This window comes from Podarcis muralis, chromosome 1 (genome assembly GCF_964188315.1).
Source record: "Podarcis muralis chromosome 1, rPodMur119.hap1.1, whole genome shotgun sequence".
NCBI lineage: Eukaryota > Metazoa > Chordata > Lepidosauria > Squamata > Lacertidae > Podarcis > Podarcis muralis.
The window spans coordinates 120,851,815-120,879,229 of record NC_135655.1 but is presented as its reverse complement, the minus strand read 5'-3'; the positions used below and the strand labels follow the sequence as shown (position 1 = coordinate 120,879,229).

Here is a 27,415-nt window from a genome sequence, read left to right as displayed (position 1 = left end):
TTGCTTTGGTAGAAGGGTCTTCTATCAGAGGAGGGGATTTTTGCCAATTTGTACAAGACTCTCCAAAACTGGTGTTCAAGAGAATGGGAGCTGAAGGGGGGGAACTGGCAAAAACTGCCTCTGCTGCTCATCCATTAGCAGAATCTTTCACAGGACCTAAAGGCTTGTCTTGCTTAAAGGCACCAATTGGATACAGCCCATTGCATGTTCGCACCTGTAAAAAATATCTTACATACATCCGCACCATAGCATTAAAAGTGCTATGAGGCCACTTTAACAGGCATGGCTTTTCCCCAAGGAATTCTGGGAACTGTAGCTTTTAAGGGTGCTGAGAGTTGAAGGCCCCTTGCAGATCTGCAATTCTAAGCACCCTTAAGAGGGAACATGCTTGTTTTCTCCTGCTCTGGAGGGAAGGACTCAAACCAATGCTTTCAAGATACAAGAAAGGAGATTCCGACTAAACATTGGGGGAAAACTTTGTGACGGTAAGAGCTGTTCAACAGTGGAACGGTCTCCCTCAGGAGGTGGTGGTCTCTCCTTCCTTGGAGGTTTTTAAGCAGAGGTTGGATGGCCAGCTGTCCTGGATGCTTTAGCTGAGATTCCTGCATTGCAGGGGATTGGACTAGATGACCCTTGGGGTCCCTTCCAACTCGACAATTCTATGATTCTAACAAAGAATTATTTGCTGGAAGTCATGACTCTTAAAGCAGCATAATAGCATTTTAAGCATATGGCATGAACGTGACCAAATTGTACTAGGTCTGTTTCAGGGTAGGCAATTATATTGGGGCCACACGCAGGAGTCCTTTCTGCAAAGCAGAAATAGTATGTCACATAAATGAGAGTTTAAACCAATCAAATCTTAGAAGGTGTGAGACCAGCCATTTCTGTAGTGAATTGCCATTGAATCGGGAGCCGTAGTGGCAACTTCAGATTAGCTGATCTCCCGATTTGGGTTTCGTGGGTGGTATAAATGAACTGGCGCATTATCCTTTTCTATAGTCTGCCTAAAAGATAGATTTGATGTCTGTGAGCAAAGACATGAAATTGCTATAGGCTTGCGCTCTTATAGCCTGCCACCTTTTTGATTTATATGATAAGTGATCTCCGATGACCCTCCAAGGCACCGAACCGTTAGAGAGTTATGTTGCGCAGTGATAAGAAATCTTCAGAGATACCTAAATCTTCTCCCCACTCTTCTATTCTTCTTCTCCGTTTTTCTTAACCACTGAGAGTTCCATCAGTTCTGGAATAAAGTACATTTTAATATCCGATGCGGCAACAGTGTGAGCCATCGTAATATTTGGAAAGATAAACAGGCGTAAATTGGCAGCAGCCTGATAAAGACGTTAAAATGGGCACATTTGCCGAAACACGTCTGATGGCTCTTTTAGTGTCTGCGTGTTTTTCTATCGTTAAGTTTTCTGAAGGTTAAATGTCTCTGCAGTGCTAGTACAAAATCAAGGTCCCTGACATTAATCCTTTGACCAGATAGGAAGCTAATAAGTGCATTTTACAACTCCAAGCCTCAACAGTGATACAGTAGCAGAAGCACACTCTCCAACATTTCTCTGATGAAAATAGGGACATTCTATTCTGTTGTTGTTGTTGTTGTTGTTGTTGTTGTTGTTGTTGCTGTTGTTGTTGCTGTTGTTTATACCCTGCCCATCTGACTAGGTTGCCCCAGCCACTCTGGGCAGCTTCCAACATATATAAAAACATAATAAAACATTAAAGCTTTTATTAAAAAAAATCCTTATACTGGGCTGCCTTCAGACGTCTTCTAAAGGTTGTATGGTTACTTATCTCCTTGGTTTGGGGATTGCATAACTCCATACCATAGCTGTCAACTTACGGATTTGAAAATAAGGGACCAGCAGCCAAAATAAGGGATTTTCCTAGCACAGGTATGTTCAACTTCCTAGCACCTCCAAGCCAAAGGCAGAAAGCCCAGCCAGCAGCCAAAAGAAGCCTCAAGTGCTGGTTCCCACAGCACAGCAACCCGGCAAAGGGGATGCAGCAAGGAAAACCACCGTCACCTCTCCGCTGGGAAGCGCTGAGCAAAGGCGAGTCCCCAGGCAACGCGGCCAATTTGATCGGCACAAGGCATGCAAGCTCCACACCCCAGTCATTCTTAGACTCCTTATTGGGTGAGCAACACAGTTGGAGCCTCCCTCCTCCCTGGCCGGCAGGGAGAGGAGCTGCTTCCTTTGAAACCCGGGAAATTTAAGGGGCATCATCAATAAGGGACAGCAGCGGGAAACGGCGCTGGGATAAGGGACCTTCCCGCCAAATAAGGGACAGTTGGCAGCTATGCTCCATACCCTCCAATGTTTCTTTGATGAAAAGAGGGACATCCTTAGGAAAAGCGGGTCATTCCAGGATCAAATCAGAAACTGTGACAGCTTCTGTAAATCTGGCTTGAAATTGGGGCATCCCAATTCTGAGGCTTTCTCCCACCCCTCACAGTGCCGCCATGACAGCAAATCCTGCCTCTCTGCCACTCGCAACATGGTGGCCAGCTCCAAGCTTGGTTGTGCAGCTTGATGATGTCATTTGCCAGGGTGCCGCTGGGAACCAGAGGCAGAGAGACGAGGGAGGGGGGGAGCTTAAAAGGGCAGCACATATCCTGCCTCTCTTGCTCTCATAACACGGCGGCTGGCTCTAAACTTGGTGGCACAGAAAGTCATAGAAGGATGGCATGGGCTTAAAAGGACTGTGGTGCAGATTGGACAGCGGTGGTGGATGAGTCTTGAGCAGCTAGCAAGATATGGGCAGGGGTTGGGGGAATGCGACGGAGGGCTGGTGCCCAGTCCTAGGGTCCTACCCAGTAATGTGCAAGGTAATGAAGGGGCAGATTTAGCGACTCTGAGTATATATTCCAATGGGACTAAATCCCAAGGGTTTGTGCATTACATTACAGTGGTACCTTGGGTTAAGTACTTAATTAGTTCCGGAGGTCCATTCTTAACCTGAAACTGTTCTTAACCTGAAGCACCACTTTAGCTAATGGGGCCTCCTGCTGCTGTCGTGCTGCTGGAGCACGATTTCTGTTCTCATCCTGAAGCAAAGTTCTTAACCTGAAGCACTATTTCTGGGTTAGCGGAGTCTGTAACCTGAAGCGTATGTAACCCGAGGTACCACTGTATAACCCAAGTTTCTGAGCCTTTTTTTCATCCAATCTTTGAAAACCATTTCCAGTGTGGTTGGAAAAGGGAAATAACAACCAGAGGAGAACCAGTTTTAGAATCAAATGCACAGCCTGGCCCAATGTAAGGCTTTTCTCGTTCACATGTCAGACATGGGGGATAAAAAACAAAAAACAAAACTTGATTTAAGTGTGAAAACCATCAAAGGTCTCCCGATTTGTTGCATCGGGAAACCACGGAACTGTTTACAGCGATGCTCTTTGAAAGCCCCTCTGTAAGGAAGCCATTTCCCTTTTAAAATAAAATTAAAGTAAGATGTGAGAGTTTCTAGCACACACTGCTCTGCTCTTTTCTCTTGTGCATTTTATGAGAAGGAGCTCTCGGCAAATTTAGATCAACATGTTTATTTGGAGGGGCGGGCTGGCAGCTATTAAATTCTGTCACTAATTGGCACTGTTTACACTGTATGTAAATGTGAAAAGTTGGCACCACCTAGGATTGTTGCTTCATGCAAGGCACTGTAGTGTTGACTTTACGGCTTTGTTTTGTTTTGTTTTTGCCCTACACTTAACAGCATCGGCATGTAGGAGGAATGGTAGACTCGTAAGACTCATCAAAATGTGTGCATGAAATGCCTGTTTTAAAGTGGGGCAGAATCCAGGAAGGGAAGCTTAAGGAGGAAAGCCACCAGCCTGGCTGATTCTGAAATTGTTTACTTGCAAAATTTACTTCCTTCATTGCAGGGCTCTTGGGATCCCTTCCAAGTCTATAATTCTATGAAATTTTGCATTTTCCAAAGGTCACTCGCTTGGATGCTGGATAGAGAGAGGACTGATAATCACACATCAGTGACCCTATTCTGGGACCCTTAAATTGTATCTGTGGAGTAGGTGGCTACCCTCTCTGTTCCTAAACTTCCCGTGTTAGCTCAATATTGAAAGGTCCAAAAGCAGGAAGGAGGGAGAATATTATAAATGTCTTTATTACAATGCTCAGTGATGGACCTTGGGATCTCAAATTTAAGCAGTGTATTGTGTGGCGCCATAATTCAGCTCCCCTTCCACAGTTCTTGAGCTCCATTCTCCATGCTCGTTGTAACTGAACTAGTCACGCCCCCACCCCAAATCTGCCTCTGCAATCCTCCCCATGATCAGAAACCCAGGGGTAGGGCTCCCCAGTCATACCTAGTGATGACGGTGATCATGACAAAGGTAAGGGATTGTAGGGCAATTGTAACTACTGTATTTTCCCATGTAGAAGACGGTGCTTTTTGCTTTAAAAAATAGGCAAAAATTGGGTGTCTTCTTATACACAGATAGTAGATGCGGGGGGGGGGGGGTATGTGATTAATGGAAGCATCAAGCAGGAGACTGATTGGTGGATGTGGCAAAGCCTGCTGGCGATTGGCTGTGGCTGCAGCAATTGGGCAGGTGATTGGCGGCTGTGGCAAGTGGGCAGATGGGCTGTTGGTGGCAGCGAGCGGGCAGACAATTGGCAGCTGGGGCGTGGTGTGTGATCAACAGTGGCTGTGGCAAGCGATTGGCAGTGGTGGGCAGGCAACTGAGCAATTGGCAGAAGTGACCTTCCCCACCCCCACCCCAAATGTTAAACAACTTAATTTCTTAATTTGGGGTTTAAAAGGGGGGTTGTCTTATACATTGGGGCATCTTATACACACAAAAATACGGTAATCAAGGCTTTCTTCAGCTGGAACTCACCAGAACTTAGTTCTGGCCCTGATTAGGTGGGTGCTATTGCCATTCTAAGAGGATGAGGGAGTTCTTCGTGGTGAGTTACAGCACCGCTTTTTATAGAAAAATAGCACTTCTTATAAGATTAAGATAAGGTTTGGACCTTCCAGTTCAATGTGGAAATATTGGGGTGGATGAGGCACAGCTGAGATGTGTGGTCCTGTAGCCCCTCCACAGACAGAATCACCCTATTCAGATGCTCTTAAATTCTATTTATCTATCTATATCTATCATCTCTACCTTGGGGGAGGGAATATTGCTACAAGATCAGCTTGTACAATGGGGGAGTGAGTCTTATTTATTTGAAGATTAATAGCCCACTTTTGTTCACTTCACGCGAGCTCTCATTGCTGCTACGATATTAAAACATCCAAGCAAATAATTAAAAACCAAATCAGCTGTGTTATCACAGCAGCAGAAATAATCGAACGAGCCCAACTGTATGCTATTACACTTTGAGATCAGGAGCTGGTCTATAAAGTCTTGACAGCCCCATCTAAATGGACCCAGAATCTCAAGCAATGAGTTCCATACAGGTGGGGCTGTGATGGAGGGAGGGAGAGACTTCTAATTATTTCCAAAGGTAACCTGGCCTCTGAAAGAGACAATACCCACAGCAGAAATAGGTTGCAAGGCCACAGTGATCTGAGAGATTCAAGCTGCAGTAACACACTTCCGTTGCTGCCAGTGGAGTGTTGTGAAACTGCAGCAATGTTAGATTTCCATTGGACTTCCCAACAGGAATTGGGATCAGTTATATCTCATAGGAAACATAGAAAGATGCCTTGTATTAAAGTCACACTATAAACCCATCCAGCTCAGTATTCTCTACACTGATTTGCAGTGATTATTCATGGTTTCAGGCTGGTTTCTCTCCCAGGCCTACCGGGAGATAGCAGGGCTTGAATCTGGGATCATCTACACACAAACTCTTACCACTGAGCTCTAGTCCCATCCTCTCCTCCTACAAGAAGAAAGTAACCCATATTTCTTGTTGTTTAGTCGTTTAGTCGTGTCCGACTCTTCGTGACCCCATGGACCAGAGCACACCAGGCACTCCTGTCTTCCACTGCGTCCCGCAGTTTGGTCAAACTCATGCTGGTAGCTTTGAGAACACTGTCCAACCATCTCTTTCTCTGTCGTCCCCTTCTCCTTGTGCCCTCCATCTTTCCCAACATCAGGGTCTTTTCCAGGGAGTCTTCTCTTCTCAGGAGGTGGCCAAAGTATTGGAGCCTCAGCTTCACAATCTGTCCTTCCCATATACATGCTTCAAAAATGCAAATTCAATCACACATCTTAGCAGGGGGCAGGTCTCCTTTTAACTTGATTGTCTATGTATGGGAAGTTGATATGAAGGCAATAGACCGTCCAAGTGTCCCTAATTTCCATGGATAGTTCCAGATTTACAGAAGGTGTCCCAGTTTCTGATTTGATCCCAGAAGGTCCCACTTTTCCTTAGGACGTTCCTATTTTCATCGGAGAAAGGTTGGAGGGTATGGAGTTATGTGACCTCCGAGCCAAAGAGATAACTAACTATACCACCTTTAGAAGACATCTGAAAGCAACCCTGTATAGGGGAAGGTGGTATTTTTTTTTAAAAAAAAAAAAAGTTAAATGTTTTACAGTGGTACCCCTGGTTGCGAACAGGATCCATTCCGGAGCCCCGTTCACAACATGAGCAGAATGCAACCCACGTCTGTGCGTGCGTGGGTCACGATTCACCGCTTCTGCGCATGCGTGTGATGTCATTTTGAGCGTCTATGCATGCGCAAGTGGTGAAACCCAGAAGTAACCCGTTCCGTTACTTCTGGGTCGCCGCGGGACGCAACCTGAAAAGATTTAACCCAAAGAGTCTTTAACCCGAGGTATGACTGTATTATGTTTTTATGTTATTATGTTGGAAGCCGCCCAGAGTTGCTGGGGCAACTCAGTCAGATGCGTGAGCTATAAATAGTAAAATTATTATTATTATCATCATGGAATGGGATGTCCCTATTTTCGTTGGAGAAATGTTGGAGTCAACCAACCATGCCCTGGGCTCCCCCAACCTCTCTCAAAGCCAATTAAAACTAATAAATGAATAGAAAGAGAACATACCCACATGATGCTAACACAAAAACCTCGCACATACTCTTTGTAAAAGAATGAAAATTTACTACCCCCCTCTCTTCCTCTCCCCCTTCTCCCCAACCTTATACTGATTACAACATTAACGTCTCACATGGAATATAACCAGTGCTTTTTTCTGGGGGTACACAGGGGTACGCATGCCCCTAAACATTTTGTGAATCTCTATACTTTTGTCCATTTACTGTATTTATTTTTCCCAATTTGAACTATAAAATGGTGATTTTCTTGAGTCTAAATGAGAGTACCCCTAAACAATTTTTTTTAGAAAAAAGCACTGAATAGAACTGACCTATAGAAAGGACTTTATGATCTGAAAACAGAGACATTGTATGTACTTTTGCAGCCCAATAATCTTTAATAAGAACAATTTTCAAAGAGCAAAGTGTCTTGGAAGAGGGAAAATAATGTGCATGCGTTGTCTGTCACTGAAGGTAAGGGATTCGCATACGAAAACTGAATAGTTGCCAACTCCCTCTGACTCAATCACACACTGTTCCAATAACATTTGAATGACAGCTTCCTGCGGGACTTGGCAGGTCATGTGGGAGGGCTCCTACGACAGAAGCAGAACCATGTAATCAGAGGGGAACGGCAAGCAGGCCTGCAGCCTATGAAGCAGCCCTCAGCAATCCCCCAGGCAAGAAAAGGATGCTTGCTGCATAAAATCAGGGCTCTTGCATATTATCCCCTTTCTTTTGCATTCCACAGACCCCCATGCGTTGCTTGCATCTACGAAAGTCTTGACGTTATAATACTCACTTATATCACTGCCATCCATGCTGAGGCCTTGATTGAAAGCTCGTCGGTATCAAGGAGAATGTTTCAGGAGCTCCCATCGACGGCTTTTGATCAGGGCTCAAGTTGGCACTGGAAATTGTGGTTAATTTCCTTTTGTGTAAGCTTGCGTGGGATATAGGTAATTTCCCCTTCACTGAACGAGAAGCCCGCGCGCAGCCAGTAGAACCAAGCTATGTCACACGCGGCATTTGCGGCCGGTACAGCTGAGGAGCGTTTTTCTTTTCATCTCTCCTATAATGTTATTTTGAGCCTTTGCCAGAGATCTGAAAGGATAGTTGCTCCTGCAACGACCCCTCGTTTCACACCCATTCATTTTTCTCACTTTGCGGCTTTCAAGCAAGCTAATGCTCTCGCGGAGAGGGGGCTACGAAAAGACTTATCGATTGAGAGCCAAGTCACTTTCGGCATTTGAGCTTCTCTCTGGCTTGTGTGCTGGCCGAGATGGGTTTTTTTAAAAAAATAAATCACTTTCTAAGAAGCTGTTTGGGGCGTTCACTCTTGTGCATTTTGCAGATACCACTGGCCTCTCTCTCCCCATGTATCTCTTAGCGGGCTCTCACTCTCCTGCCCTTTTGACCCACTTCCTTCTGCTAATGTGAAAGCCCACAGTGGGATATCTCTGCACGAAGCTCAACTCACCCCATGTTTTTGTGTCGCTGTGTTAGTTGCCAACATCCGGCTGCCCTCGACACTTCTCCCTCTCTCTCTCTCGCAATTTTTAGCACAGCTTTCTTCAGCCAGATGTGTATTGGGGGAGAAGGGGCCTGCATTGCAGAAACATCTTTCACTTAGTTTCTACTTACCTGAGAGCACTCAGTTTTCAGTCCAAGCTGAAGTGGTTATTTAGCCCCTTGCTCAAGAGATTGTCCCTCTCTTCCCCAAACAGATGGGTCTCCACAATTTTATTTTGTTATCTGATTTATTGATACCCCACCCTTCAAAGAAATTGCCTTTACCTGGCAGAAACGGGAATGCAACCATAGAACTAAAGTAAGAAATTATCGGCGAAATTTGTGATATACCATGTCAAATGTAGCTCACCAGCTATGTACCAGGAGTTAGGTGAATCTGTTAATTTCATTGCCTCTCAATTTGACATCCTCCACCATCGTCAGTTTGTTTCTCCACATTTCTACGTAATTTCATGATTTTTTTTAAAGTGTCTTCATGAAAATTCACCAGCATTTTAGTCAAATTTTCATGAAAATTCACCAGCCTTTTAGTCAAATTTCCTAATATACACATTTTTGCAAAGACATTTATCCTATTAGGATGCATTTCTAGTCTGCCATTTCCCCTACTATATGTGATTATTAAATATGTTACTTGGCTGGATATTTGCGTGCCCAGGTATAACAGCGCACAGGCCGTCCGGGGCAGCCCCATGAAAGAATAAGACATTTGACATCAGTACTTGGGTTGAAATAGGCCACAACTTTATTGATCCCAGATGTAAGCAGACTTTGGTGAAAGCATTGGGTTAGAATTCTTGTCTCTATCAATGACTCTCCCGGCTCACTAAGCCCTGTTACCTCTTTAGCGTCCGACACCCCCTCTTCCCAATCTTCTCCCTTTTCCTCTTCTTCCCACTCACCATTCCCTGGGCTCTGAGTCTTCTTCCCTTGGTGGTTCTCCAGCTGGTCCCCCCCCCCACCATTCCTCTGCATCCAACCAATCCCGGACAGACCAGAGGTAAAGTAGGCAAAGCAACATATTCACATGTTAAGGTAAAGGTAAAGGGACCCCTGACCATTAGGTCCAGTCGTGACCGACTCTGGGGTTCCGGCACTCATCTCGCTTTATTGGCCGAGGGAGCCGGCATACAACTTGTGGGTCATGTGGCCAGCATGACTAAGCCGCTTCTGGAGAACCAGAGCAGCGCATGGAAACGCCGTTTACCTTCCCGCCAGAGCGGTACCTATTTATCTACTTGCACTTTGACGTGCTTTCGAACTGATAGGTTGGCAGGAAGCAGGGACTGAGCAACGGGAGCTCACCCCATCGCAGGGATTCGAACCTCCAACCTTCTGATCGGCAAGCCCTAGGCTCTGTGGTTTAGACCACAGCGCCACCCGCGTCCCTTTCATTCACATGTTACCTGTGTACAATAGGCTATTTTCACACATGCTCACATCCTCCTCTCTAGCCTCCACCCCAGAAACCAGGAGGCATTATCAGACTTCAAGCATACCTTCCAGCCAGGCCCACAGAAGGAGAGTGGAAAGCAGGCCAAGTGAGGTGTATGGTCTAGGGACAGTCCTGGGGTCCAAAGAGAGAGAGGTCTGGGTGCCCACATCTGTATGCCCGTGTGTGTGTGTGTGTGTGTGTGTGTGTGATTTCTTGCTGCTGGTTTTGGTTTTATTCATTTCCTGTTTTAACCCCCAAGCCATTGTTGTTGTTACGTTTTGCCTTTTTATTTGTAAGCCGCTTTGTGCAACTCCCTTGTGGAGGGGGTAAAAGCAGGATAGAAATATATTGATAAATAGGTAAATGATTGCATGCTGGTAGAGTCCATGCTTTGCCTACAGAATCTTGCAGGCTTCCAGTTGGCCACTGTGAAAACAGGATGTTGGACGAGGGGGATCTTTGGCCGGATCCAGCATGCATTTTGCTAACACCTTGAAAAGAATCACAGATAGGGTTTTCTGAATGCTGCGCGAAATGTTTCCCAACCTTTTTTGGATTCTCCGAAGACTCGTGCAAGGTTTCTTGGAGGCACATGCAAAATGGTGCAAAACCTAAAGGCCAGAGAGGGAGATGAGAGCCTTCGGGTCACCTTAGAAAATGACTCTTACACTCCAAAAGCTTAAATGGCAGCAGGAAATAAGGAGAAAATAACTCTTTCTAGGTTGTCTGGTTTTATCAGGGCACTCATCTGCACAGTGGGGTGGGAAGAGAATTCACTTTAAACAAATTTTATCGCCAGGCAACACCGCTGTTGAGACCAATGGCAGAAAAAATAAATAAAAGGAAGGAGACTGCTGTTTTAATTTAATGCTGGGGAATAATGCCTGGGTAGTTCAGTTCTCCCAGCCCAGTTACTCTCCTTGTTCACCAATGGCAACTGCAATGAAAGGACTACCGGCTCATTTCTAATAAAAAATGAAGGGAGGATGCTCTGCTTATGCGTTGAACTTGCTGTCTGCAAAAGGTTCACTTACTATTCACAATGTAAACCATCCCTGGATGCTGAGTGTTTGGAATACAGATTTAAAACGCTGCTGCTCTTCTTGAAAACATATGTTGTCCATGGGAAAAGCATACCTGCTTATAAAAGGATACACTGAAGCTGCGGGCATTTAGCTGGGGGAAGAGAGACCAAAGGCAATCCTGTTAAATTAAATATAAATACATGGAAAGTGTTGTTGTTTTTCCAGAGGGACTTAAAAGCAGAGAGAGAAATTTTGCTAAAAATGAAGGAGCTTGTTTTCCAGAACTTGGACAATCTGGCAGGTTTACAAAGGCTTAATTATTGAGCTATGTGATGCCTGGCACTTATCATGGAGCTTTTAAAAAAAAAGTTTTATGGATAGTTGTTAAATTCATTTTGCAACCTGAAGATGAAGGGCAGTGGCTGTACAGAGCAGCCTTTCAGTATGTGTGTGTGTATTCTTTATTAAAAATATAATGTACATAATTACAAGTGTACAGAGTAAAATAAGACACCAAGAGATGATAGATAGATAGATAGATAGATAGAGAGAGAGAGAGAAAGAAAGAAAGAAAGAAAGAAAGAAAGAAAGAAAGAAAGAAAGAAAGAAAGAAAGAAATCCAGGTAGAAAACAAAACAGAACAACAACAACAACAAAATTTGATACATTACGAAAACCAGGGAAAAATGTAATTGTAGCTATTGTTATTTTTAGTAGTAGTGGACACTGGCTAGACAGAGCAAATGTTGTCATTTGGCTGAGCTGTGTCAGGTGCTTTTCAAACATCAGCACAGTGAACAGCCATTGGAGGACCCTGTGCCAGATCTGTGCCCTGAGAAATACCAATTGGCCTCGACAGCCTACAGGAAAGAGAGAAATGCAGAACATGATTTTGGCAATGTGAATGGTGGGTGGGGATTGAAGAAGGGGGGAAATGGATTCAGTTCACAGTTAAAGGTGAATCTTCGTAATTTACATGAACGTGAACTGAAACACAGCTAGCTTCCAATTTCGCATGTCTCTGAATTTTGCAGTGTAGTTGTCCAGCCCAGCAGTGGGCATATGCTATGCATCTACTAGGGCACAGTGTGCGTAGAAATACACATATCCATGAAAATAATGCACAAATGTTCATTATATTAGAAGAATTGTGCTGCAAAATGTGTATATTAGGCAAAAATGGCATATGCAATCCTTTTCAAAATCCACCAGCATTTTAGAGTTCATTTGTTCTAATATACACACAGTCTCTTTCTCTTTATAGCGTCTCGCATCCATCTTTGTATATACGCCTCTTCAAGTTCTCTCCATCGCTTTCTGTTGCTTCTTTACGTAACAGTTACTGAATTTAGGATTAGAAAAAATTGAAATGGAGAGAAACCAAGATTAGCAGATTCATTTGTCCTTAATTATAGGCAATTCATGGGGGGGGGTAGAAGAAGATGTTGCGCTACACCTCCACTCACTCCTTAAAGCGTCCGTCTCATAAAGATAATGGCTGCTATATTCTTTCAGCGTTCTCTGCTATGGTGGACATCAACTGCCTGCCTTGCCTCGGAGGCATCTTGTAAAGATGTTAAAGTTTTGTAACTGCTACACCTACTTGAGAAGCGGGTCGGGACCTGGGAGTTTGCGTGCAGGGGAATAAACCTCCTCTTCCCTCCTCTCCCATTTTTAACTGAGCTGCTCCATCAGTCACATGGAATTCAAAGAAGATGGGAAGCTGATCACATCACAAGCCGTCTCTGATCTGACAATTTCGCCCTAAGGGAAACTTTGTGTTTCTTTTCATTGTAATGGGCTGCATATGTGGGCATGAATATTTTCTTTCTCGCGAGCGAAGCCAATTAATTTTCTTTTTTAAGTTGCAAAGCTCCTCCATGGAGACGCTTTGGGGACTGAGTGCAGCTCTCTGTTGAGTCATGCCAAACAAGAACCCACAGCTTGTGTTAAACTCTGTTGACAAAAACTGCCCCGTAGTTTTCAGTGTGAACCAGTCCTTAGACTGTTGTTTGAGGAACACAGGAAGTTGCTTTATGCTGATCAGACCATTGGTCTGTCTACCGCAGTATTTCCCTCATTGACAGGCAGAAGATCTCCAGGATATCAACCCAACTTGGAGCTGTCAAGTGTTGAACCTGGGACTTTTTACATTGGACAGCATTGAACTCTCCCTTCCTCTGCCAATCAGTGTGGTGTAGTGGTTAAGAGCGGTAGGCTCGTAATCTGGGGTACCGGGTTTGCTTCCCCGCTCCTCCACATGCAGCTGCTGGGTGACCTTGGGCTAGTCACACTTCTCTGAAGTCTCTCAGCCTCACTCACCTCACAGAGTGTTTGTTGTGGGGGAGGAAGGGAAAGGAGAATGTTAGCCGCTTTGAGACTCCTTCTGGTAGTGATAAAGCAGGATAGCAAATCCAAACTCTTCTTCCAAATCCATTACACACTTTGGCTGAAGCTACACACAGGGTGATTGTTTCATCCTTACTTTAAAAAGAAAAACAGACATTCTTAAGCAGAGTACTAGCAGAGGGTGGCAGGTGCTACTTCACCCTTTCCTTTCTGCCTCTTTCCCATTCAAAATAGCTCTCTCTCCCAGCTGTCTTTCTTCCCATTTCTTCATTCCTAAAGATGGAGTCACAGCTGGGAGAGGGGCAATTTTGAACAGAAGACAGCCGAAGCAAAAGGGCTTTAAGCAACAGTGCCCAACATCTGCCACTACAGCAGCAACCAAGGCTGATTGTGGTTTTTTAAAAAATATATATAAGTTGGGGAAAATGCACAAATTCACCCTTTGCTGCCTAAGTTCTCCGCTAACCATCTCATTGCAATATTGCTTTCCTTGCCTCACGAAACCTCCCAAATTGGTACAACAATCATATTGGTGTTCTGAACAAGTGCATGGTGGGAAGAGAGCAGGCCCCGCCACCACCCACCCAGCGCACATGCCAGCGCATGTCTACAACATGCCTACACATATATGTGATTGGGAACAGTGCGTCATTGGAAACCTTGCAAAGACATGGAAAGGAAACTTTCCCAAGAATGGGGAGAAGTGCCTGCACTTATGTGACCAACCATGCATCGACACATTGCCGATGTGTCCTGGAACATGTGCAGCAGGAGACTCATCCTATTAGGTTACATCTGCACCATACATTTAAGGCACTCTTGCACCACAGTTGTGGCTCCCCCTTCCCATGAAAGGAAGAACCCTAGGAACTGTAGATTATTAAGGGTTCTGCCCCTCGTAGAGCTAAAATTCCCTGCAACCTTAAACCAACTACAGCTCCCATGATTCTTTGGGGTAATTCATGACTGTAAAAGTGGTACAGTGGTACCTCTGGTTACATACTTAATTCTTTCCGGAGGTCCATTCTTAACCTTAAACTGTTCTTAACCTGAAGCACCACTTTAGCTAATGAGGCCTCCCGCTGCCACCCCACCACCGCGTGATTTGTGTTCTCATCCTGAAGCAAAGTTCTTAACCCGAGGTACTATTTCTGGGTTAGCGGAGTCTGTAACCTGAAGTGTATGTAACCCAAGGTACCACTGTATAAGAGTGCTTTAAACTCTTATGTGAGTGAGTGGCTTGAGTGTGACACTAGTGTATTCATTCAATACAGAGCCCCAAGCTGCAGAAGGGTTGTAGCTCAGTGGAAGAGCACCTGCCTTGCATGCCGAAGAGCCCAGGTTCAATCCCCGCCATCTCCAGGCAAGGGTGGGGATGCTTTCAGTACCTTGGAGAGCTCCTACCAATCAGTTGTGGACAACACTAAACTAGATGAACCAACAGCTTGATTCAGTGTATGTTAGTTTTCTATGCTCTTTCTGTGTTCCTAAGCTAAACGTTTGAGAGGCGACATAGTCATTTGCACATATAAACTATAGACAAGTAGATGGGATGTTTTCTTTATTGTTGCTGATTTTGTGACAGATTTTGGACTGGGAAACTGACGCTTTTCTTCTTGATTTCTTCTTTCACAGGCAGTGAAGGTTCTGGAGAAACCATTCAAAAGGAAACATCCACCTGCGACATTTGCCAATTTGGGGCAGAGTGTGATGAAGATGCAGAGGATGTTTGGTATGGTAACATGCATTCATTGTCGATTTATTTGTCTTGAAAGGCTTGATTTCCCCTCATAATTCTTTTTCTTCCAAATTCCTCTCCTTGAAACATAGCTAAGGTTGTACTGTTTCAGTTGTGGTGAAAAACTCAAATGTGTTTCTTGAGCATAACAGACTCCAAAAAGTTCTTTTGTTTTTTAAAAAAAGAGAATGCAGAGATAGAAACAAATTTCTCCCACTCACACCTGAAATCTGATTATTTATCATTCATTTAAACTGTTTTAATGGGATGAGGCTGCAAGCTTCAAACAGCGCTGAGGCTGGAGTTGGACACTGATTGTTAAAGAGAGTTGAAGGTGGTACGATAAAAGTCATCATTTTTCATTTCCTTTTCACCCTTTCAGCCTCCAGTCAAACAGGTTAAGTGGGTTTTTCACGCAGTCCGAGCCATTTAAAGCGGATCATCTTCTGTCTTTAGCCTTCCCTTATAAAAGTGGCTAAGAGGGCGTTTAGACATGGATAATATTACTTTAGTTTTCCAGATTATAATATTACCTTAGTTTTCCGCATTATTCTGTCCCATTTTTATTTGTTCTGTTCCTTTCACACTCCGGTACCCGTTGTGTTATGAAATGGCAGCTTTTTGATACTGGCATATCACACTAAATTTCTTTCACACCAGTGGGTGTGGTGTGACACAACAAGGAGCATCGTTGGACAATGTTGCTACTCCCTCACCCTTTCCACACATCTGTGTTTCTGTTCCCCTATGAAAAGTTAAATAATTAATTTAACTTTAAATTAATTAATTAATTTATAATTAATTTATAATTAAATAATTAATTTATAATTAAAATAATTAATTAAATTATTTACAGTTAAATAATTATTTAGGGACAAGGGCTCAACAAGAAAGACCTGGCTACGTTTAGAATGATACCGCATAGGGAAATGTTCCCTGATACCAAGATGAGGGATTCTACGGAATGCAGATAGAGAGAATTGATAAGAATAATGATATGTCGTGACCTTGACGGAAGTGTACAATAGATCAGCCTTTTTGTGTTTTGACTCATCTTCCTCTCTTCCCCCCCCTTTTTTCTTATTTCTTATTTCTTATTTCTTTTCTTCTTTCCTCCTCCTCCTCCTTTTCTTTTCTTTTTCTTTTTTCTTTCCCATAATGGCTTATGTTCTATGCCATGTACTTACCGTAGATTTTGTTGTTGTTGTTTTTTAGCTTTTTTCACCATCATTATTATTAAGGAATTTCCTTTTGTAATTTTGATTGTCTATATTTATTTCTATTTGTTTCAAGCAAAATAAAAGTATTTAAAAAAAAGAAAGAAAAAGAAAACAGCTAGAAAGAACTGTGTGTCAGTATACTGCCCCAAATGTTGTCCCTTCATTCCCGCAATTTTCAGGGTTGCTGCGGGAGGGGGGGAGATACAAACCGATTTTCTCTGCAATCGGTTAACATGGAAATGAGGACGCAGGGGGGCAGGGAGAGAGAGAGAGAGAGAGAGAGAGAGAGAGAGAGAGTGTTGCAGTAGTAGTAGGCATCCAAAGCTGGCATCAGCCCTGCTCCCATAGCAACAATCGCTTTGAGACTACAGGAATGAATGCCCCAGACTCTTCCCTCTACCACAGTGCTTCTCAACCCGTGGGTCCCCAGATGTTGTTGGACTACAACTCCCATCATTCCTAGCAAGCATGACCAGTGGTCAGGGATGATGGGAGTTGTAGTCCAACAACATCTGGGGACCCACGGGTTGAGAACCGCTGCTCTACCGCCTTGGATGCTGGGGGAGAAAGGCGACCCAGATGCTCCCAGCAGATGTAGCTGGGCTGTTAATGATTTCGAAGAACAAATAACATTATTCCGATTGGGTACAGTCTGCTCCTTTCTGCAGCCTCCCCTTCCCCCACTCAAACCCTTCTCTGTGTCTGCTGCCAAATCCCGCTCGGCAAAATGAATACTCACTGCTGTTGTCGCTATTAATTATAATTGCCTTACTTTGATACATTTTGCTGCATTAGCCACTCGGAGTGCAGGACTCTTGACATTCACGTTTGCATGGTGGTGCAGACAGGAGCTTGTTTAGTTGCAGAAGAGAAGAAAGAGCACCCTATTATAGGAAAAAAGGAAGGAGGGTTGTGTGGGTCAACCAGACCTTCTGTAGTTTGTACATTCTACTCTGGTTGTGGGATGAAGTGATGAGATGGGCCTTTCCACAGTTCAGCCTCCATCCAGTCCAAAATGAGCCTTCTCCAAGAGTCTGTGCTGTACCCTTTTTGGTGCCTGCTGAAAACATTTTTGTTTAGACACCCAGATACAGGTGGAGCTGTGGTCTAAACCACTGAGCCTCTTGGGCTTGCCAATCAGAAGGTTGGTGGTTCAAATCCCCATGACAGAGTGAGCTCCCGTTGCTCTGTCCCAGCTCCTGCCCACCTAGCAGTCCAAAAGCACACCAGTGCAAGTAGATAAATAGATACCACTGCAGCGGGAAGGTAAACTGTGTTTCCGTGCTCTCTGGCTTCCATCACAGTTATTCTGCTGTGCCAGAAGCAGTTCAGTCATGCTGGCCACATGACCCGGAAAGCTGTCTGTGGACAAATGCTGGCTCCTTCGGCCTAAAAGCGAGATGAACGCCGCAACCCCATAGTCACCTTGAACCGGACTTAACCATCCAGGGCTCCTTTACCTTTTACCTACCTATTTAGAAAGTCGGTGTGAGTTTTAACCTGTTTTTAGTTTTCTGCTATCTTAACTTTTTGTAAGTCTAAGATTATTGTTGATCATTCCTCTTAATGATAACGTTACTGCTTTATCTTTTTCTGTGAACCACTTTGAGCTTTCTCTCTTTTGACACTCAAGCAGCGTATAAGTTTTATGAAATAAATCAATAAAAATAAATGGCATGGAGCATAAGAACCCATCTAAGCCAACATTGTCTTCTTGTGATGGCTAACCCAAATGCCTATGGGAAGCCCATAAGTGGGACTTGACAGCACACTTCTCTCGTGTGTTACCCTTGTTTTTGGAGGCACACTGCTTCCAATAGCGAAGAGAAAAACATAGCCATTGAAAACTTGTAGGCATTGATAGCCTTATCCTCCATGAATCTCCAAGAAATGGAGGACTGGATAATACTCCCTGCTGCCTAAAGGGAGAGAAATCACATGAACCAGGTGGCTGCTCAATTGAGCAATCAGTTCTTACTGTGAAAATTATCTGGGGTGCTCTGTTACCTGTATCAACTAGCTGTTTCTTGAAAGGAGTGTTTCAAATGTAAACTGAATTTAAAAACTGGGAAGAATAAGTTACTTCAGTCTTTCAGTGCATTGCCCCTACCCCACGCCACCCAAAATTGCAATAATTTCCATGAAGACTTTAATATGTGAAGGGATAGTATACTTAGTGTATGGTTTTTGTGGCAAACCTGGGTTTGCTTCTATGGTATGGGTTTGCTTCTATAAAATGAGGATGCCTGGATTACTAGCAATACATGTGAAAAGGATCTAGGGGTCTTGGTGGGCCCCAAGATTAAGATGAGTTAACAGTGTGATGCAGCAGCAAAGAAAAAGGTACGAGTGGAACCTTGGTTTCCGAGCAACTCAGAAGCCAAACAATTTGGAACCTGAATTCTGAAAACCCTGATGTAATTGCTTCCATTTTTGAATGCGCCTCAGAAGCCAAGGCATGTTTTTCATTTTCCCTCATTGACTTCACAGCCAGCCCATTGATCTTCGGTTTTCGAACATTCTGGAAGTCGAATGGTCTTCCGGAACTGATTACGTTCAAAAACTGAGGCTCCACTGTAATGCTATAGGGTCCAGATCAAGGGAAGGAACAGTACTGCTCTATTCTGCCTTGGTCAGACCACAGCTAGAGTACTGTGTCCAGTTCTGGGCACCACAATTTAAGAAGGATGTTGACAAAGTGGAATGTGTGCAGAGGAGGGCAACCAAGATGATCAAGAGTCTGGAAACCAAGCCTTATGAGGAGCACATGAAGGAACTGGGTATGTTTAGCTTGAAGAAGAGGAGACTGAGAGGAGATATGATAGCCATCTTCAAATATCTCAAGGGCTGTCACGTGGAAGCGGGAACAAGCTTCTCTCTCCTGCTCTGGAGGGTAGGCCTCGAACCAATCACATCAAGTTACAAGAAAGGAGATTCCAACTAAACATCAAGAAAAGATTTCCAACAGTAAGAGCTGTTGGGCTTTGGAACAGTCTCCCTCTGGAGGTTGTGGTCTCTCCTTCCTTGGAGGTTTTTAAGCAGAGGTTGGATGGCCATCTGTCATGGATGTTTTAGCTGAAATTCCTGCATTGCAAGGGGTTGGACTAGATGACCCTTGGCTTCCCTTCCATCTCTACAATTCTACGATTCTAAGCGGCCCTTAACCATATTCCATGTTTCAGATAGCATCCACTCTGGGTTTTTTAAATATATATATATATATATTTATTAAGATTTTCAAAATATTACAATATGAAAAAAGAAAAAAGAAAAATACAAAATAAAAATAGTTAAAAACAATTCCATCTTTCCATTACTTATCTTTCATCTGCTTGTTTCCCGGACCTCCTCACACCTCCCTTTTTTGTATTCCAATTCAATTTGTTAGTTCAGCAAATCCTTTCCCTCTTTGTTTGTCCTAGTCTTTAATCTTAAAGTATTATAACATTAAATTTTTACCTGTTAATAATCCATTTTTTCCTATTCCTTTATAGCATTACAACTAAAAACCACTTAACTTCTTATCCAACATCATTCTAACATTCATTGATTTTACAGTATTTCTGTAAGTAGACTTTAAACTTTTTCCAATCTTCTTCCACCGACTCTTCTCCCTGGTCTCGGATTCTGCCAGTCATTTCTGCCAGTTCCATATAGTCCATCACCTTCATCTGCCATTCTTCCCGGGTGGGTAGATCTTGTGTCTTCCAATACTTTGCAATAAGTAGTCTTGCTGCTGTTGTGGCATACAAAAAGAAAGTTCTGTCCTTCTTTGGCACCAATTGGCCGACCATGCCCAGGAGAAAGGCCTCTGTTTTTTTCAGGAAGGTATATTTAAATACCTTTTTCATTTCATTATATATCATCTCCCAGAAAGCCTTGATCCTTGGGCACGTCCACCAAAGGTGAAAGAATGTACCTTCCGTTTCTTTACACTTCCAACATTTATTATCGGGCAAATGGTAGATTTTTGCAAGCTTGACTGGTGTCATGTACCACCTGAGATAGCATCCACTCTGATTCCTTATTGGAAGCAGTAACTCCAAGCTGCAGAGTATTAGCACATTTTCTTTACTTCTTTTTCAAAATGCGAATTTGTGTGTATGTGTGTGGGAAGGCGCCCACCCAGCCATGCACACACACGGTTTAGCATTCCATTAGTGACGATCCTTCACTCTGTTAAAAAAACAAAGGCTATTCAGTTTAAAGTCTTTAACGTCTTGCTTCTTTTAATCTGCGAAAGCTCCTTGTCTCCAAAAGAGGATCATATATTACTGGCATTATTCCCACCTTTAATGCATTTTGCACCAGAGTAGGCTTCATGAATATTTGAAGCAAGCCAGTGGCTGTGCCCATTTATTAAGCTCTCGATTGCGATCTATCGGTAAATCGGGCATTCACTTGTCACTCGCTTTGGGGCTTTATTTCTGAGCTTGCTAAGAAAACAATTGACTCGGGATGACAGGGAGTGATTCATTGTAACGCCCCTGATAAAAGCACACATGCACAAAAAGGCAAGAGGAGCATTAAGACTTTGAGCAGGGAGGCGCATTTCAGAGATCATCCCTTCACATGTGCATGTGCAGACACACACACACTCTCTCTCAATTTTTAAAGCATCTCAGAGCTCTCAGAGAGGATATAAATAGAACATATCAAAGGGAGAGCCCTTTCATTTTGCAAAGTGGCTTAATGTCAGCGCATGAGCGTGTGAAAAAGTCCTAGACTTGTTTTGTTACAGGTCAACAAGAGTGGAAGCTCTTGTTCCTCTGGACTACTTGTAATCTATAAAGATGGCAGAAGCTCTTCAGAGTTGAAGTAGCTTGATATAACACATGAAAATGCTCTTTTATTTAAAGGGAAAATGAGAGAGGTTGGTGTTATCTTCAGATGAAGGTTAACCTTTTGAAAAAACCTCCCCTTTCTAGCATATGCAGAAGGATCAAAAACTTGCAGTCCTTTTGCATTCATAATTACTGTGTGATCTGTTACTTTTTAAAAAAAAGAGTTTGAGTGCTACAGCAAAGAATCCTTATTATTCTTATTCTATATGAATATGGAATTTGTAATTATGTCAGCTACTAAAGTAAGTGTTGATAGCTTTACATTAGGGTGCTGTCAGCTATCTGCACTCACATTTTGTGGCTTCCAAGCTTCTGCTTATTTGCAGAAGAATAAATACGTATCTTCTCTTTTTAAGTTGCATCCTTTCTTTTAAGGTTTTATTTATTTATTTATACATACATACATACATACATACATACATACATACATACCCCGCCCATCTGGCTGAGTTTCCCCAGCCACTCTGGGGAATTTTAATGAATATTCGGAATATTAATAAATGGCGATATCAGCATCGTAGCTGATGACACTTGAACTCTTGGTACACGTGGCGAATTGATGTGCATAACCTTCCGTGGAACCTTGGAGAGTTGGGGCTTTTTTGGTAGGTTTTTTTTGTTTTGTTTTTTTTGGAATGGAAATAAATAAACATCACTCTTAACAAATCCCCATTTGGCCATAAAGCTCACTGGGTGACCTTGGGCCAGTCACTTCCTAATAATAATAATAATAATAATAATAATAATAATTTATTATTTATACCCCGCCCATCTGGCCGGGCCTCCCTAGCCACTCTGGGCGGCTTCCCAAAAAATATTAAAATACTATAATACATCAAACATTAAAAGCTTCCCTGAACAGGGCTGCCTTTAGATGTCTTCTAAAAGTCTGGTAGTTGTTGTTCTCTTTGACATCTGGTGGGAGGGCGTTCCGCAGGGAGGGCGCCACTACCGAGAAGGCCCTCTGCCTGGTTCCCTGTAACTTGGCTTCTCGCAGTGAGGGAACCGCCAAAAGGCCCTCGGTGCTGGACCTCAGTGTCCGGGTAGAACGATGGGGGTGGAAACGCTCCTTCAGGTATTCTAGACCGAGGCCATTTAGGGCTTTAAAGGTCAGCACCAACACTTTGAATTGTGCTCGGAAACGTACTGGGAGCCAATGTAGGTCTTTCAAGACCGGTGTTATATGGTCTCGGCAGCCGCTCCCAGTCACCAGTCTAGCTGCCGCATTCTGAATTAGTTGTAGTTTCCGGGTCACCTTCAAAGGTAGCCCCACGTAGAGCGCATTGCAGTAGTCCAAGCGGGAGATAACCAGAGCATGCACCACTCTGGCGAGACAGTCCGCAGGCAGATAGGGTCTCAGCCTGCATACCAGATGGAGCTGGTAAACAGCTGCCCTGGACACAGATTTGACCTGTGCCTCCATGGACAGCTGTGAGTCCAAAATGACTCCCAGGCTGCGCACCTGGTCCTTCAGGGGCACAGTTACCCCATTCAGGACCAGGGAATCCTCCATACCTGCCCACCTCCTCTCCCCCAAAAACAGTACTTCTGTCTTGTCAGGATTCAACCTTAATCTGTTAGCCGCCATCCATCCTCCAACCGCCTCCAGACACCCACACAGGGCCTCTCAACCTACCTCACTGGGTTTTTGTGGGGATTAAATGAGGAGGAGAGAGAAACACGTACATGTATCAGTGCTATTTTTCTAGAAGCAGAGGTACCAAAACTCACCATTGAGGCCTCACTTGTTCTATTATTATGGCTATGACGCCCTCATGAGAGATGTTGGAATTCAGTTCCTGCAAGTTCTGGTTGGGAAAAATAGCCCTGCATGTATTCCACCTTCAAGCTTCTTGGAGAACAGGATGAGATATAAATGAAATAGATAAATTGATAAATTGTTGTTGTTTAGTCATTTTGTCATGTCCGACTCTTCATGACCCCATGGACCAGAGCTCGCCAGGCACTCCTGTCTTCCACTGCCTCCCGCAGTTTGGTCAAACTCATGCTGGTAGCTTCAAGAACACTGTCCAACCATCTCGTCCTCTGTTGTTCCCTTCTCCTTGTGCCCTCCATCTTTTCCAACATCAGGGTCTTTTCCAGGGAGTCTTCTCTTCTCATGAGGTGGTCAAAGTATTGGAGTCTCAACTTCACGATCTGTCCTTCCAGTGAGCACTCAGGGCTGATTTCCTTCAGAATGGATAGGTTTGATCTTCTTGCAGTCCATGGGACTCTCAAGAGTCTCCTCCAGCACCATAATTCAAAAGCATCAATTCTTCGGCGATCAGCCTTCTTTATGGTCCAGCTCTCACTTCCATACATCACTACTGGGAAAACCATAGCTTTAACTATACGGACCTTTGTTGGCAAGGTGATGTCTCTGCTTTTTAAGATGCTGTCTAGGTTTGTCATTGCTTTTCTCCCAAGGAGCAGGCGTCTTTTAATTTCGTGACTGCTGTCACCATCTGCAGTGATCATGGAGCCCAAGAAAGTAAAATCTCTCACTGCCTCCATTTTGATAAATTGATAAATAGGCTACTTCAAATTCCTTTCCTGGAGATCAACCAGCAGAATAACAACAACAGCAGCAGCAGCGGCGACAACAACAAACCAGTGAATGATTAGGAGTGTGGGGCAGCAGGGCACAATATGAAGCTAAATTAATGACTGCACAGCACCTGGAGATACACCTGAATTTGAATCCCCACCCCACCCCCAAGTCACTTTGTGCTAACATGGCTATTTTGAATGCAAACATTATTCCACTTAGAGCCACTCCCATCCACCACCGGGATGTGTATGTAACCAAACGGCCATCCCTTAACCTCATATTTATTCTCTAATTGCAGGTATACGTTATATGCAAATTCTACAGCATGCCAGTGCAGTAAGTGAAAGCCCACATCAATACCCTCAAACCAAATTCTCATGCAAATAAACTCCATTATAAGAGTGTGGAAGTCTGTACAAATCATGCTGCTGTCAGCAGCAACTACCCTAAAATCAATATTGCTCGAGCCAATCGATATTTATCTTTATTATGGCCAAATATATCCCAAAATAAAGCAAGGGAAACATGCAAAGAAAACGGGTATCTGATTTTTGCCAGCTTCTCAATCCATGCGTCAATTAGATTGGAAGAGCGGTTCTGTATCTGCTCGTTTTAGCCAGAGCATCTGAACATGATGATGTCATCCTGAGATTGGTGTGCAAAAGCTCTAAGAGGCAGCTTGAAAGCTCAAGTACACCACACAGGAATTGACTGCTTGCTAATGTTCAACAGGGTGCACAAAAACTACGTGACCTTCTTGCGCTAGATTCTGAAGAATCTAGCTATGGCAGCATTCGATGATGTCCTGCAATTGGTATAGTTCTAAGGACAAATTTATAATCCATTAAAGACCTCCCCCCCCCCCTCACGTTACAGACTCAAAACAGAAATAGATAGTTGCAATACAGTAGTTTCTGTTCTGCCTCTCCCTTCCCTCAAATTGGAGCAGGGGTAAAGACCCTCCAGATGTTGTTGAATTCGAACCCTCCTCAACCCAGCTGGAAGGGCGCAGCTTTCTCGCCCCTGATTTGAGGAGTGGAACTGCTTGATTAGTACTTTTGGTTTCATGTTTGGTTTTGGAACAAATCCAGAATGGCAGTCAAGTCATGTGCTTGCTCAGAAGTGCAGGGAATGGTAGACCAGTTGAGGACTTGCTCTGTTGTACCTCATAAAGTTCTGGACTCCCTCCTCACAGAGGTGTATCTTGCTGCTTCATGGTATAACTTTGGGCATAGAAGAAACCCCTCTTTACCCTTGTCTTTGATGATAGAGAGATGATATAGATAATAGATAGATGATAGATAGATGATAGATAGATAGATGATAGATAGATAGATAGATAGATAGATAGATAGATAGATAGATAGATGATAGATAGATAGATAGATGATAGATAGATGATAGATATTTAGGACTCACACTAGTCTTCTGATTGTAATTTTTTAAATTTGATTTTAGTACGGTGGTACCTTGGTTTACAAACTTAATCCATTCCAGAAGTCTGTTCTTAGACCAAAACTGTTCTTAAACCAAGTCACATTTTCCCTAATGAGGCCTCCCACCGCAGGTGCCCTTCCACCATTCGGATTCTGTTCTTAGACTGAGGTAAAGTTCTCAAACCAAGACACTATTTCCAGTTTTGCAGAGTTTGTAAACCAAATTGTTCTTAATCCACACTGTTCTTAAAACTGAGGTGCCACTGTATTCATTTTTTATATTGTTGTCATTGCAGATATTAATATATCTTGAAGCAACTGGGTGCATAAAAACTGGCCATTAATCAATCAATCAGTTTATTGTGGTCCACCAGCAGACCCCTTTTAGAATGAAATATTGTCCAGACCCACTGGATATTATTCAAAACTTTACTTGCAGAACTTTCTTCAAAACAGAACAAAAGCATCAAAGATACATCCAAACAATTCGATACAATATCTTCTGCTCTCCAGCACAGGCTCATCATCTTAGAAATAAACGTAGTTCCAAACAGACCTATAAGCAAAGGCCCCTCTCTCTCCTTACAGCCTCCATTTTTCCTGGAGCTGTGTCACTCCCTTCAGGAGAGTCATTGACACATCCTCATTCCCACAGAGTCTGGGAACAAAGACTTAGCCACCACCCTTCCAAGAAGGTAAATTTGCAATTCAATACCTCTTACGCAATCCAAGGTTAAACACTCGCCTGTTAGCTGCTAGAGAATAACAACAGTTAATCATCAACCCATCTAGGAGCTCAGAGAGCCCTTTCTGCTGTTCTTTAGCTTCAATGGAATATTCTGGTTAAAACCCTTCAGTGATACACATAGCCGTTCTCTATTTCAGTCTCAGTTGAACAATTATACAGTTGTGATCCACCCTGGGATCTTATGATGAGTAAGAAATTCAGGAAATAATAAAATAACATTCACCCAAGAGTGCTTCTGCATGCACAATTTCTATGAGCAAACGGACACAGCAAATCTTTCTGGCAGCAAACATCCCCTCAGTGTTAAGAAGCAAGTATGCATGCCGAACAACACTTTTGCTTCCAGAAGGTTCCCTGTACCGTTTGCGTCAAAAAATGTTAATATTCTTGAATTATGGGTGATGGGATCTCTCTTCATTTTTAACAGTGCAGTGGTACCTCGGGTTAAGTACTTAATTCGTTCCGGAGGTCCGTTCTTAAGCTGAAACTGTTCTTAACCTGAAGCACCACTTTAGCTAATGGGGCCTCCTGCTGCTGCCGTGCCGCAAGAGCACAATTTCTGTTCTAATCCTGAAGCAAAGTTCTTAACCTGAAGCACTATTTCTGGGTTAGCGGAGTCTGTAACCTGAAGCGTATGTAACCTGAAGCGTATGTAACCTGAGGTACCACTGTATGTTGCAAGCATGTGCTTATCTGGGGTGGGGGTGGGGTGGCGTGTCTGTGTGCTTTTCGAAAACAAAGTGGATTACTGCAGGGCCTTTTTTCAGCCAGAACTCGCCAGAATTCTGTTGTGGCACCTCTCAAGTGGGCACCATTGCTATTCTAAGAGAATGAGGGAAGTGTTCGTGGTGAGTTCTGGCACCCATTTTCCTAGAAAGATAGCACTGGATGGGTGGCTGATTTGCCATATTTCACTCCTTTATGGGTATTGGGTATCTTATAGTGGCTGGTACTTGCTCCCCACCCCTGCCATAAAATCAAAGGGCACAGTTTGCATGCTGAGTGAACTCAGCAAAATACCGCTACATTATTATATAACTCCCTGTGTTTAAGAGAGCCTTTCTTTGCATGCTTGGGAAAGTACCCATAAAGGATAATATGATAATGCACATCAAATATTAATGTGCATTGACACCTAATCTTCTGTGTACATCAGGGCAATACAGCATGAACGAACATGGGTAGGCGCTTTGGACTGGACTATTTGGGGGCCGGGAGAAACCTTTCATCACACACACCCCACTTTGTCTGCCTGCGCGCAAAATATACGGAAATAAAGTATCCTCCCACACACATCCTCATCAGCTTATACATTTCGCTGAAGTCATGCCCTAGTAGTAAAATGACTGGTGCCTTGATGACGGCCTATTTAGCCGCAATAAAAAGCCGATTGGCTTAATGTGCAATCAAAAAAGGGGTGACATTTATTGCTTCAGTTTTATGACGCCGTGAACCGAGTGAGTTTTTGAGCCTTACAGTGCCTTCAGGGGGCATGCGGATCACCAGCAATGCATCTTATTTATACCGTTTCCAATTTCCAACTAGCATT

At 43.6% G+C, this 27,415-nt stretch overlaps 1 protein-coding gene across 1 annotated transcript in view; it reads left to right on the top strand.

Moving 5' to 3' along the window:
* TMEFF2 (transmembrane protein with EGF like and two follistatin like domains 2) overlaps positions 1-27,415 on the top strand; it is a 256,384-nt gene that overhangs the window by 150,178 nt on the left and 78,791 nt on the right. Inside the window, exon 5 of the mRNA XM_028750745.2 lies at positions 14,965-15,061. Coding sequence (XP_028606578.1) covers positions 14,965-15,061 — 97 coding nt within the window. The remainder of the gene's footprint in view (positions 1-14,964; positions 15,062-27,415) is intronic.